The sequence below is a fragment of the Parastagonospora nodorum genome, assembly GCF_000146915.1.
Source record: "Parastagonospora nodorum SN15 chromosome Unknown scaffold_1, whole genome shotgun sequence".
NCBI lineage: Eukaryota > Fungi > Ascomycota > Dothideomycetes > Pleosporales > Phaeosphaeriaceae > Parastagonospora > Parastagonospora nodorum.
In genome coordinates, this window is record NW_001884549.1 from 1,683,897 (window position 1) to 1,696,438 (window position 12,542).

General features: G+C 52.0%; 5 protein-coding genes across 5 annotated transcripts in view; 3 read left to right on the forward strand and 2 right to left on the reverse strand.

Moving 5' to 3' along the window:
- The window catches only part of SNOG_00745 (hypothetical protein), a gene marked incomplete at both ends in the record, with an annotated part of 3,127 nt that extends 2,059 nt beyond the window's left edge, over window positions 1-1,068 (forward strand). The window contains one exon of the mRNA XM_001791370.1: window positions 126-1,068. Within this exon, the coding sequence (XP_001791422.1) occupies window positions 126-1,068 (943 nt within the window). The remainder of the gene's footprint in view (window positions 1-125) is intronic.
- Window positions 1,069-2,132: 1,064 nt separating this feature from the next.
- On the forward strand, window positions 2,133-3,931 carry SNOG_00746 (hypothetical protein; the record flags this gene model as incomplete). The annotated part of the gene is made up of 5 exons (XM_001791371.1): window positions 2,133-2,219; window positions 2,270-2,326; window positions 2,379-2,615; window positions 2,666-3,154; window positions 3,202-3,931. The coding sequence occupies 5 exons, from the start codon at window positions 2,133-2,135 to the stop codon at window positions 3,817-3,819; spliced, it is 1,488 nt and encodes a 495-aa protein (XP_001791423.1). The 3' UTR covers window positions 3,820-3,931.
- A 77-nt stretch (window positions 3,932-4,008) lies between these two features.
- Window positions 4,009-4,908, reverse strand: SNOG_00747 (hypothetical protein; the record flags this gene model as incomplete). Its single annotated transcript, XM_001791372.1, has 1 exon — window positions 4,009-4,908. The coding sequence occupies one exon, from the start codon at window positions 4,906-4,908 to the stop codon at window positions 4,009-4,011; it is 900 nt and encodes a 299-aa protein (XP_001791424.1).
- A 558-nt stretch (window positions 4,909-5,466) lies between these two features.
- On the reverse strand, window positions 5,467-10,206 carry SNOG_00749 (hypothetical protein; the record flags this gene model as incomplete). Its single annotated transcript, XM_001791373.1, has 7 exons — window positions 5,467-6,472; window positions 7,063-7,150; window positions 7,220-8,501; window positions 8,547-8,686; window positions 8,752-9,400; window positions 9,663-9,794; window positions 10,114-10,206. The coding sequence occupies 7 exons, from the start codon at window positions 10,204-10,206 to the stop codon at window positions 5,467-5,469; spliced, it is 3,390 nt and encodes a 1,129-aa protein (XP_001791425.1).
- A 186-nt stretch (window positions 10,207-10,392) lies between these two features.
- Window positions 10,393-12,375, forward strand: SNOG_00750 (hypothetical protein; the record flags this gene model as incomplete). Its single annotated transcript, XM_001791374.1, has 5 exons — window positions 10,393-10,439; window positions 10,503-10,656; window positions 10,706-10,992; window positions 11,040-11,388; window positions 11,438-12,375. 5 exons carry the CDS (start codon window positions 10,393-10,395, stop codon window positions 12,218-12,220), a joined length of 1,620 nt encoding a protein of 539 aa, XP_001791426.1. The 3' UTR covers window positions 12,221-12,375.
- Between the last annotated feature and the right edge of the window lie 167 nt (window positions 12,376-12,542).

The window sequence follows — 12,542 nt, forward strand, 5'->3', positions numbered from 1 at the left end:
ATTGTGGGGGGATTCTCTTCATTTCGCCGGAATAAAGCCAGTCTTTGCCATGCAGCGGTGGTAGTGTCTGCAACTAAGCCTATCTCTTTCGAGTTCGAGGGACCTAGCGACTTAACCGACGGCAGTGAGATTGCTGACGCCAGCGAAGTCACCGACTGCGACAACATGGATGTAGACACCGAGGTTTCCGTTGCTCAGCCGATGCCCAAGCTTCAGCTCGCACCTATTGCGCTCAATGCCCCCTCAAACGCTCCGGAGCCAGCCTCGCCCTTGAAGTCAGCTCTGCGCTCTCCCCAGAAGTTCGAGACTAAGACACCAAAGAAGGCTGTCACCTGGGACGAGCACGAGGAGAGTGACCTGTTCAACTACGGCGGACCACTCGCCGGCCTCACTTTCTTTGTCGACATCACCTCACACGGAAAGGAGCACAACTACATCTTCATGACCCTGCTTGAGGATATGGGTGCAAAGATTGCTAAGGAGTGGCAGAGCACCGGCATCACCCACGTCCTCTTCAAGGATGGCAACAAAGAGACCCTCGAGAAGGTTCTTGCCAGCAAAGGAGCCATCAAGTGCGTCAACGTCGGCTGGATCCTTGAGTGTGAACAGACCAAGAGCCGTGTTGAAGAGTCGCCCTACCTAGTGGACCTCTCTGTCGTAATGCCTCAGTCTCCCCTTCCCACGGCTGCGCTCAACGCCTACACCCCAGCACGGACTCCTTCGAGGTACGCCTTGCCTCCTTCGTCTGAGTGTAAGAGCATTCCCGATACTCCCACCAGCTCTGAGATTGACCACTCCTTGGTCAACGACGACGATGACAAGGAGAACTCTGAGGTCGGCCTCTTCTTCAGAGACAGTGTTATCAAGACTGGCATTCCGCGTACCTGCCCACCCAAGAAGGCGTCTGTCTTGTTCAGCAGGTCGCCCATGAGGACGCCTTCCAAGATCAACTTCATGGGAAACTCGCCTCTCAAGCCCTTCTCCACCTCCAAGAAGCGATCGCTTGATACTTCCTCCTCTTTGGGCCTGTCCATGTCGGTCCCGCCCAAGAAGCTGCGTCTTTTCTAGGCGTATACTCGGTCTCTTTCCGGTTGGCGTTTGGCGGTGAACGGAGGGTTATTTGACGACTTGGCGTACCAGGATGCATCGACATCACATCAGCATAAACACGGAGTCTTTTCTGGAGTCAAAATATGAACTTCTCTTCCCATTTCACAGCACACACCTACACGCCATCCCCGCCCCTTCATCGCCGGCTTGAGCGATTGCCATTGCTTCTGGTAGCCTCCTGCAAGGGACGGCTCCCTTTGGTTTGATCGCAAGATTGCCAGGTGGAGGGGCGGGTCGAAGGTGCTTTGGTGTGCTTGCTTTTCATTGTACTTTATACTACTGCTTCGGCAATATGGGATGGGTGGGCGGAATGGATACCACGGATGACTGGATGATCAAAGTTGGATGATGGCGTTTGGAGGGTGCATTGCATGGACACTAGCTTGGCAACTGTCTTTGCGGGTTTCTTCTTGTCACATACAGATGATCATGGAATGACTATACTTGAAAATTACCCTCGTGTCTCTTGATGCTGTGAAGTGTGATGTATGATAGACTGCAGTGCAAAAGCGCTGCTCAGCTTTTATTGCGCACGCTATCTCTTGCGCTCGCGTATCGCATTCCTCTTAACTGTGGTATACTCTGCATACTAGAAATAGCAGTCCAACAACCGGTCATCACGATTCGCGGGATTCCCGCGTGAATGAGCCAGACGAGTATGAATTGTCACCAACCGTGAACGCGGCGATACAATTTCACCTTAAACCACCAAGTTTGTACAAAATCAAACAGGAAGTTTATCAAAGCCTATGGACGTATCAGTGATGTAATAGACGTATTTTTGTTCACCAGGAGAAGGTTGAGGCTCTTCGGAAGTGGTTCGCCAAGCCTTGTGCTCCGTGCGCGGCGGGCGTGGGCCAGTCTACATCACTGACGAGGCGCAACACACGACCAAACAATCCCAACGCGCCATCTTTCACCGTTTCTCCCTCTATACTACCCCGCTCCTCTTACCACGGGATCCACGGAGCTTCGCACACATCTGCCAATCCACATAGTCCACACATCCCCCACCCGCCACCATGTCGAGCGGAGAGGTACTCAAGGCGGACAAGGACTTCTCCAAGGAGGCCGATGTCGCTATTCCGGAAGCCGAGAAGCTGGGCGCAGTATGTCTGATACCGTGGGGAGGTGGATGAAGCTAACATGTCATCAATAGAGCAACCCACAAGCTGGTATCGACCAGCTGCTTACTCTAGAGAAGAAGACCCGCCAGGTACGCGAAGCCTGAATATACCCCAGCACAAGCACATGTTAACGCCTACAAGGCCTCAGATCTCGCATCGACATCCCGAGTCATCATCGCCATCGTCACAATAGCAAAGAAGGCCAATGACTGGAATTTGATGAACGAGCAGGTGTTGCTCCTCTCCAAGAAGCATGGACAGCTGAAGCAGGCCACCACCAAGATGGTGCAGACGGTCATGGGCTTTCTGGATGATACGCCAAATCTCGAGACAAAGCTATCAGTCATCGAGACGCTGCGCACAGTAACCGAGGGCAAGGTAAGGTGGAATGAAGTCGAAGTACAAGCATATCTCTAACAGACGTTTAGATCTTCGTCGAAGTCGAGCGCGCTCGCATCACCCGCATACTCTCAAACATCAAGAAGGAGCAAGGCGACATCAATGCGGCCACCGATATCCTCTGCGAGCTCCAGGTCGAGACCTTCGGCTCCATGACCCGCCGAGAGAAGACCGAGTTCATCCTGCAGCAAGTGGCGTTATGCATAGAGAAGGGTGACTGGACACAGGCGGGCATTTTGAGCAGGAAGATCGGCACAAAATACTTCGCGCGTAGGCCCAAGAAGACCCCGGAGCAGCTCGAGAAAGACCAGAAAGAGCGGGAAGAGAAGGAGAAGACCCGGAGTGTCGACGACCCGCCTATCGAGCCGGAAGATGACGTGACGGATCTGAAACTCAGGTACTACGAGCAGCAGATCACCTTGGCCAAGCACGACAGCAAGTACCTCGACGTATGCAAGCACTACCGACAAGTTCTGGATACCGAGGCGGTTGAGGAGGACCCGAAGAAGCTACGCGCTGTAAGTCTGATTCCATATGCCATGAGCATTCCTAACAATGATTGTAGATCCTTCAGCGCGTCGTCTACTTCATCATCCTCGCACCATACGACAACGAGCAGTCTGACCTCATCCACCGTATCCAGCGCGATTCACGCAACTCGCAGATTCCACAAGACGCACAACTGGTGAAGCTCTTCACCGTGCCAGAGCTGATGCGATGGCCCATGGTAGCCAAGCAGTTTGGCCCACACTTGACCGAGACCGATGTCTTTGATGCCGAGAAGGACGACTCGGACGACGACAAGGCACACCAGAGGTGGCAGGACCTGCGGAAGCGTGTCATCGAGCACAATGTACGCGTTGTCGCCAAGTACTACACACGTATCCAGATCCCGCGCCTCACCGAGTTGCTGGATCTTACCGAGGATGAGACGGAGAAGAACATCAGTGAGCTCGTTAGCGCAAAGACCATCTACGCGAAGATCGACAGGCCAGCGCGTGTTGTCACCTTCTCGAAGCCCAGAGATGCGGACGATGTCCTCAACGAGTGGAGCGGCAACATGAAGAGCTTGCTAGGTCTGCTTGAGCGCGTCGACCATCTCATCACCAAGGAGGAGATGATGGCGCGCATCCAGCCCACCAAGGTCGACAAGAGCAAGGCGGCGAAGGGCAAGGCGAAATGAGGAATACGAAAGTGTGATGACTGAAGACGATCATGATTAGTCTAGAATTGGAGGCCTCTCTATACTTGGCCCCGCGCGTGTCCTGGCACTGCGCATGTAATATAGACGTCCAAATGAACAGACGCAATGTCTAAAGTCTCGCCCCATCTAACGTGAACGCCTTGCTTGAATGCGGTAGACCTGATGCCTTTAGAATGGAACGTCCATATCCTCCACGCTCTCCTCTTCCTTCTTACCTCCTTCTTCCCCGTGCATCACCTCCTTGATGAAACCGATCAGCGCATTCACGCTCGCCTTCTGCGTGCTCGGCAGAAAGTGCCCACCGGGATGATACACAACATACTTATCCTCCCTATTCTCACACGCCTCGACAAGCGCCAAACTCCTCGCCTCCTCAACCACCACATCCTGCGTGCCCAAAAAGTGCAACACCTTCGTCCTAATCTTCGGCTCATAGAACGCATGATACGGATTCATCCCCCTTGCCGCAAAGCCCGAATAACTCACCGCAAACTTCAACGGCGGATGAATCACCTCCCCATCCTCCTCGAAACTCTCAGGATATGCCATACCGCCTTCTACCTGTTTGGCCGCGAACGCCTCCCTCCTCCCCTCCTCCAGCAAACTCGCAACCATGGCCGCACACGCCCCACCCTGGCTAAACCCCACGACCCCATCGAACGGGCCCTCGCTCTTCAACGTGTCCGCGATCCTGCCGAGCCCGAGTTCAAGGCCCTCGTATACATACGGCTCCCCCGTGCCCTTGCGGCGCCACCACGCCCACGCATCGACTTCCTCGCCCTTCTCCTCCTGCGCGGCGAGAAACGTCTCGTCGGCGGGCGAGAGCCGGATCGGCGCCGTGGGATACACGAGCTCGCAGCCCGCGGGGAAGGCTTTTGCAAGCGTCTTGCGCAGCGCGCCGGTTTTGGCTTGGAAGAGCGCGCCGGATTGCGTGTAGCCGTGCAGCATGAGGAGTTTTATCGGGCGGGTTGGGGGCGCGGTGGAGGTCATTTTGTGCCAATGGTAGGTTGTTTGGAGGCGCGTTGGGGTGAGGGTGCGGAGATAGGAGAGGGCGGTGGGCGGGGGCATGTATGTGTGTTGGGTGGGTTGGCGGGCGGAGGGTGTGAAGTGGAGGGAACGGAATATAATGGGTTCGGAAAGGTGTTCGGAATCGGAATGAGGTCATTGGGTTGGGTTTGGGACTTCACCACAGATAGCAGAGCAAAAGAAAACCAAAAAAAGTGGAAAGTACATGTTTCTAAATTGAACTGTATATCGTCTTACAGAGAGGACCGTCTGTATTGCTGAAGGAGATGTGTTTGTTGTTTAACGGCAATAATTTTGCGGGCGCTGCTCTTGTACCTACTTTCCTTCACACAACAGCATGTAGTGCTTCACTGTGCTTTAAGTTATTAGAAAAGAATAGCGCATCTCAACATTGTTGGATTGTTTATAACTACATGAAAGACTAAGGCCAGACCATCCAGGATGGTCAACCACTGCTCGCACATTTACTCCAACCGCTTGTCTAGTTGGCCAATACGCTCCTCCTGGAATGCAATCGTAGCTTTTGCATCAGCCTCCCGTTTGTCCAGCAAAGATCTGCCCGCCTGTCAGGTCTTGATCTCGCCTTCCTTCTCCTCAAGCCTACTCCCCAATTCGTCCCATCTGCAAGCGAATGCCTCTGAGCTCCCAGACATGTTCCTGCTTGATCTTGGCTAGTTCCTGTTCGAGCTTGGTAATCTCATCTGTGCCGGTGAACAGATCATCAAGGTCGTCTTGCCCATCAGCAGCAGTCGTAGCTGCCTTATGGCACTCTTCCAGACCCCGAATCATCTCCTCAATCTCACTATCCTTGGTCTTAATCTCAGCAATCTTGCCATCTAGCTCTTTTTCTAGCTTTACGATCCTAGCCTGTTCCTGCGCAATTTGGGCTTCGAACATCTTCCGATTCCGCGACGGTGCGTGCTCCAATTCCGTAACCTTGTTCTTCAAAATCTGGTTCGTTCTCTTCTCGGCCGCCAGCTTCTCGTCTGCTGGCTTCTGTGCCGCCTGGGCAGTCTCAGTCTCAGCAATGTCAAGCGACTGAGTCTTGTCTGCAGGTGCCATGACCGAGTGTTGAAGCTTCCTGTTCTCAGTTTGCAGGCTCGTCACTTGTTGGCGCAGAGATGCGTTCTCAGTCTCGGCGGCCTTCAACAATTCCGTCTTTTCGACAAACAAGTTGTCAATCTTGTCCTGAAACTCCTTCTTCTCAGTCTGCGCAACCTCAGCATCCGCAACCATATCATTCCGCAGCAATTCATTCCGTGCCTTCGCGCCTATGACTCTTGCGAGAAGTTTATTGACTTCGGTATTCAGCGATCTCACTCTGACGTGCGAGTCCTTTAGGCCCTTCTGCCCCGTACCAAACATGATCTTGAATTTGTCGCGTTCGTTGGCGATGTCCTTGGATAGGTCGACCGCCTCGTCTCGCTGGATGGTCATGGTTGCTAGTTGCAGGCATAAGAGCTCGATCTTGGTAGTAACCTCTGGGGGCGGGATTGCATTGTTGTGTTCGGATGCTCTTGGTCCAGGTCTGAGATAAGACTGCTTCGTGTTCGTCTTGGGTGCATTAGGAGGTGCCGCACGAACGACTCGAGCTCTCTTCGTGTTGCTGCAGGAGCATCGGCGAAGCAGCCACATAAGGAACACGAGCAACAATATAGGCATCACGACGAATATAAAAGCCCGTGTAACGGACGCACGCGGGGGCGCAAGTGGTGGGAGATGCCCGTTGGGCTCCGATCCTTGGGAATCCATGGTTGAGTTGACGAGTCTTCGTAATGAACGGTCGCAGCTGGATACTTTTAGCAGGATATCTATGAGCGAAATGACCATGTATATGAGGATGTGAGACGATACGTGTGGTCTATGCAAGACATGTCTTGTTCTGTGTCCAAACAAGTTCTGACCAACAATGAAATCAAGTTTGAGCAACAAGTTTTTGTGAGACAAAATTGATACTACATGTCGGTAATTGGTGTGCATTCTGGTTCATAGTTTTATGCACCGCACAAGAACATGTAGAGAGTTGTGAGGTGGAGAGAGCGTCGTTATAAGGAAATCGCAACTTGGCGTTACAAATACCAGTGGTGTAATACTCATCGGATAATGACTTCAACGGCCACCTCATTTGACCATGATGCCTTCTGATCCGTCTCCTTCCATGCCTTGGCAAGATCAAGCTCTAAAACATTTTCACACGTTTTGCTGACCGCAACGCAATCAATTGGGATGGGTCGACCAAACAGCACAGCGAAGAAGTCGTCTTCGATCGATCGCTCTTTCAAATCTGAAATGTAAATACCTAAGCACAAGTTAGTCTAAGTATCGACACTGATTATCAAGGGCTATGTATTACCGTAAGTGCCGAGCACCTTGAGTGAAGTCCAGATTCGCAACCTGCCCGAGGATCTTTCGATATAGCTATCTGCGTTGATGATAGCAGCTGCACCAGTCATCTTCTCGAGGACACCAAGATTGGCCACTGAGATGTCGGCTAGCCCTCTGCCGGGCTTTTCGCGTTCTAGCTTGAACGATTGCAATGGGTATGCGGATAGTATCTCCCAACCCCGTACAGGCAGCTCAAGGTGGACCAATGCGCTGTTATCCTTGACACTTGTGGGTTTGGTGATTTGACCGGTCGTGTGACTACGGATGATGTATGTTCCCTTTTCGGCACCTGGGAAAGAGTCGAGACCAATGAGCTCTGCGAGAGGTCGTGGGGCGCAGTTGAAGACACCAATAATGCTGATCCCGCTGTGGGCCATTCCGACGTACGTGCTGACCTTGAGGAGCACAGGATCGTCGAAAGCATTGTATGCTGAAATACTCTTGCCAACCGTGTGCGGGCGAAGGATTACTGTGTCACCACGTGGTGTATTTCCGGTCATTTGCCCGATCAAATCCACACCATGTTGCCCAGGTACATCTGTGATGTATATGGGGCCTCCGGAGACACAGCGAGCGGCGCCGTGGAAACCAGCATAGTCGTGAGACGTCTGAAACATATCCCAGTCTGGCAAAATGTTGAGGTATTGTGTAAGGATAGAGTTATGGGCGTTGCAGAAGACGTGCCACGGATGGGACGCCGGTACGTCTGGAAAGAAGTCGTCCGAATTGCGCAGCAGGATCCGTGGCTTGTTCGACGGAAGCAGAGAGTGGAATAATATCTGTGGCGTTTGTGACATGCAGGAAATGGCTTTGGCAGAGAAGTATCGTAGCTGATTGATGTTCCAGGCATCCTGATACGCTTCAATCAGATGGCGTCGATCATCGGCGTTCTTGATCTCATCGAGAAAAAACTGGCTGTCTGTCTTGACCGAGTCAACTCCGGTGGAACTGAGAAACTCGTAAAAGTCTTTGTAGAATCGTCCGACGTCCTCTTGAGCGACCATGGTAACCTCTCTCTTTGATACACCGTCCTTTGTTTGTACCTTGACTGTCTTATATTCCTTGGCAATCTTACCATCTGGCGCAATGCCCCCCCAATACCCCTGAATAGCATGCCAAACGGCGATGTGCTTAATGTGTTTGTGTTTGTTGCGGATGTCCCCTACAGTCGCTTTAAGGCCCCGGGGAAAACCAGTTTTGTTCGCTTCAAATTCGATCCAACCGTTGTCGAATTGAGTAGCACCTTTGGTCTGCCCATTGTGAGCTTTAATTCTTGAGCATGTCGGCGAACTTACCAACGATTGCCAGTTATCGTCGATGATCAGATTACTGATGTTGATTTCATTCTTGGACAGTGAGTCAAGAGCGTCGAATATCTTTTCTTCGGTCAAGTTTTGGCCAAGTCCGTTCCAAGTGCAATACGCTAGGCCATCATCTATAGGATGTCCGAGTTAGACGCAGGTGCTGTTGATATCGGCGATTTATCCGTTAAGTACTTACACCAGTTCTCAAGCCATTCAGGTTTGAAGTCTTTCATCAAAGCTTGGTATTCTGCGTCAAGTTGTCCTTCCATCTCTTCATACCTCATGACAATCTTTCGTGCGTGATACATGGTAGCAGCAACGGCATTCTCCAAAGTCTTACCAACCGCAGCGATGAGACTAAAAACTCCTTCCTCTTCGCGGTCATTCTGTGAACTGATGACTATACGTCCGTCAAAGTCATGGCGAAAAACCGTTAGCACGTCTTTCATGCCACTTACGGCAAGGATGACTAAATGAGATCCGTCTTTTCGTTCAAAAGCCGTCAAGATGGCATCTTTGTCCGGTTGGAACTTTTCCCTACCCTGTCGGGGCGCAAGCCAGGGGCTCCATATTCGAGTCTCGGCGAACCAGCGTGAGAAGTCTGTCGGTTTACCGAGCTTCTCGTTCAGCATACCAGGTTCTTTGCCAGAAGCAGCTTTTACAGAGCCGGTTATGGACCAAAGCTGGGTCTCAGGGGTATCACTTTGTTCCTTTTGGATGCTAAGGAAAGACGGTAGCTCTTCTATGTAGTGTGTCAAATCGTCCTTGACTGGATCGGGAGACTGGTAGATGAGGTGCCCGTCTGATGTAGAAAATGCTTCATTCGCCCATTTCCATGGCTCCTCCTGTGGAAGTCAGAATCGTCAACCTTATCTTAAGATGCTTAACGGACCCCTGGTAGAGCCCATTTGTGGAGACAACAAGAATGCAATGCCTTACCTTTGCTACCCGAAAAGTGATTGTATAAGAAAATAAGCCATGCTTGGCTGGACGCCCGGGAAGATCGACTTTGAAGTATTGGCGTCGTACATTGGTATCTTTCGCCCTTACTACCGTCTTGTAATGTCAACTTCAAAGACATCACGCACAAAGACACAACTGTCATACCACACTAGGCTCTGGGGCTGGCTGCAAGCTCAGGCTGGTCCAGTGGTTGGAGTCTTCGAAGTTGTGCCACAACGCGACATCCCATGTCTTCTCAGAGCTGGCTGAGCTTTCGATGAGCACAGTGAAACGGACCTAGTGACTGTTACACCTTGCTGAGCTGACCGAGGTCGTGTGGATCGACTCACGGACGTTGTGTCCGGGCCAATGGTCGTAGTTTGGCCCAAGGGCGGGTGGCATGTAAGTGATGCATACATAGTTGCTTGGATTGAGAGGAGCTATCAAGTTAAGCTAGAGAGCAGGGTGGGAGCAACAAGCATGAAGGTCAATGTGAAAATGATGAACAAGAGGAGAGGGTCAGGGTGCAGTCAATTGGGGAGAAATAGAGTTTTATAAGGCTATCGTAGGTGCAGAAGATGAAGCTAGCTGGAGTTAACGCGTGAGGTCAAGTGACGACGTGTTGCGGAGGTGCGGAGGTGCTGCGGGAGAGCTGCAAGCTTGGACCAATGAGCGCATCTTCAATCTTGGCAGGCACAAGTTCCGACATGGACAATTTCGTTACTTCGACGACGCCATCTGCGGCTGCTCCCTGACCATGTCGTTGTTGAGACATCTGCCACGACGGTCGCAATATGTATGTCGTCAATGTATACGGAAACAATCCACATCGGCACAGCAAGATGCGGCGTGGGCAGAGCGGGCAGGTACAATAAGGGCAGGTGCACAGCAGAGCATGCTGAGCGTCCTCGAAGAGCGTGGCTTTGTGAAGGATGTTGCGGGGTGAGTGCACGTGGTGTTATTTCTTCGTCTCTTACGACATGGGATGTTGCTAAGACAACACAGTGAACGGAAGACACTCGACTGGGTACTCACAGAGAAACCCATAGGCGCATATGTCGGTGTAGACCCTACCGCCCCATCACTCCATGTCGGCCACCTCCTTCCGTTCATGGCACTATTCTGGATGTACCTCCACGGCTACAACACCTTCAGCTTGGTGAGCCACTCGCGGCCGAACATAACAACGCGGAATTAATATCGTGTAGCTTGGAGGAGGTACAGCTACCATTGGGGATCCATCTGGAAGGACAACCGCCCGTTCGAGCCAGGCGGCCAATATACAGCGCCACAACAGCAAGAATATGCATATTCAGCTCCGTAATCTGTGGACCAACGTGAAGTGTCTGGGCATCAAACACCAGTACTCCAACGCGATCAGCTGGAAGAAAGAGCCCTTGAACAATGAGACTTGGTTGCAGCAGCTTAGTGCCATCGACCTCATGAGGGGTCTTGGCTCGGGCATGCGGTTAGGCGCAATGCTTGCTCGCGACTCGTGAGCCAGCCATAACCTGTTCCAGAGCGCAGCTGACATCAGTATAGCGTCAAGGTACGCATGGAGAACGGCGAAGGCATGGCCATGTCCGAGTTCAGCTATCCTCTGTTCCAAGCCTACGACTGGTGGCATATGTACCAGCGGAATGGCGTCCAGCTTCAGATTGGCGGCTCCGACCAATACGGCAACATTTGCGCTGGAATGGATGCTATCAGCTATATGCGAAGGGCAGGAGACCACCATTCGAATTCGGAGCTGGACGAAAACCCGCTGCGCGCAACGTATGGCCTCACAACACCTCTACTGACTACCGCGAGTGGAGAAAAGTTCGGCAAGAGCGCTGGAAATGCGGTTTGGCTCGATCCGAAAATGTTGAGTTCTTTCGACCTGTATCAGGTATGATCGTGCGAGTCTCTCATGCCAGCATATCACTAAGACGCAACAGTACTTCGTCAAGACAGCCGACAACGATGTGGAGCGTTACCTGAAACTCTTCACGTTCCTTCCTATCAACCAAATCAACCTTCTGATGGCGCAACAGAGAAAAGACGAATCGAAACGACTAGCGCAACACATCCTAGCCAAGGAGATTGTTGAACTCGCCCACGGTGCCAAGTCTGCGAAGATGGCAGAAGAAGCGCATAAGGAAGCCTTCAGTCACGGCACAAACACATTCTCCCTGGGTGCCTTGAGAAATTCCATGTCCAACATCAAACCCGCCAATGCTCCAAACCCTGAGCATCTGAGCAAGAGTGAACAGGCTGAATTGGCTCATAAAGAGTCTCTCGGCCTTTCAGCCAATGCACAAGAGTCCGGAACGACGTCCGCGCTATCAAAGCAGAAAATCGTTACGTTGCCCAAGACGCTGCTTCAGCCCGGCTCATTCCCGCGCATCCTTTGTGCTGCAGGCCTAGCGTCATCAAGGAGCGAGGCGCATCGCCTGATAGCCTGCAAAGGTGCCTACGTTGTCGTACCGAACTCAGGGTCCCCCGAGACACCAACAGCGCTGCAATGGATCAACATCGAAGCTGGCGCGACTGTTAACCCCAGCCATTACTTAGTGGACTGGGACGCACTCGTTCTACGATCCGGCAAGTCTAAGATTCAAATATGCCACATCGTTACTGAGGAGCAGTTCGAGGCTGAAGGCCTGACTTGTCACGGGTGGGAAGAGTTCAAGGCGAAGAGAGAGAAGGACGAGAGCAAGGCACGCATACAAACGGAATGAACCCGCTTTATACCTCTTCAACATGAATGGGCCGACTTCATGGCACATCTTTTAGGCCTTCTGTACAACAATGTAACAACGCCAATGAGCAGACACGCCATCATCGCGTGCGCAACTAGACAACCAAGTAATTTCACTCGGTTCTCCGCTTCCCGTATGTTACCTAGCAACCATATGCGTCTCACTCTGGCGTACCACACTTTCTTTGATATCAAGATGCCGTGCTCGGAAGACGGGGAAAAGTTCAAGGTGGCATCAAGTCGCTCGTAGACCACACCTTGTCTCCTCGTGCCACATTTCTATCACGTTGTCAATTTTCAGT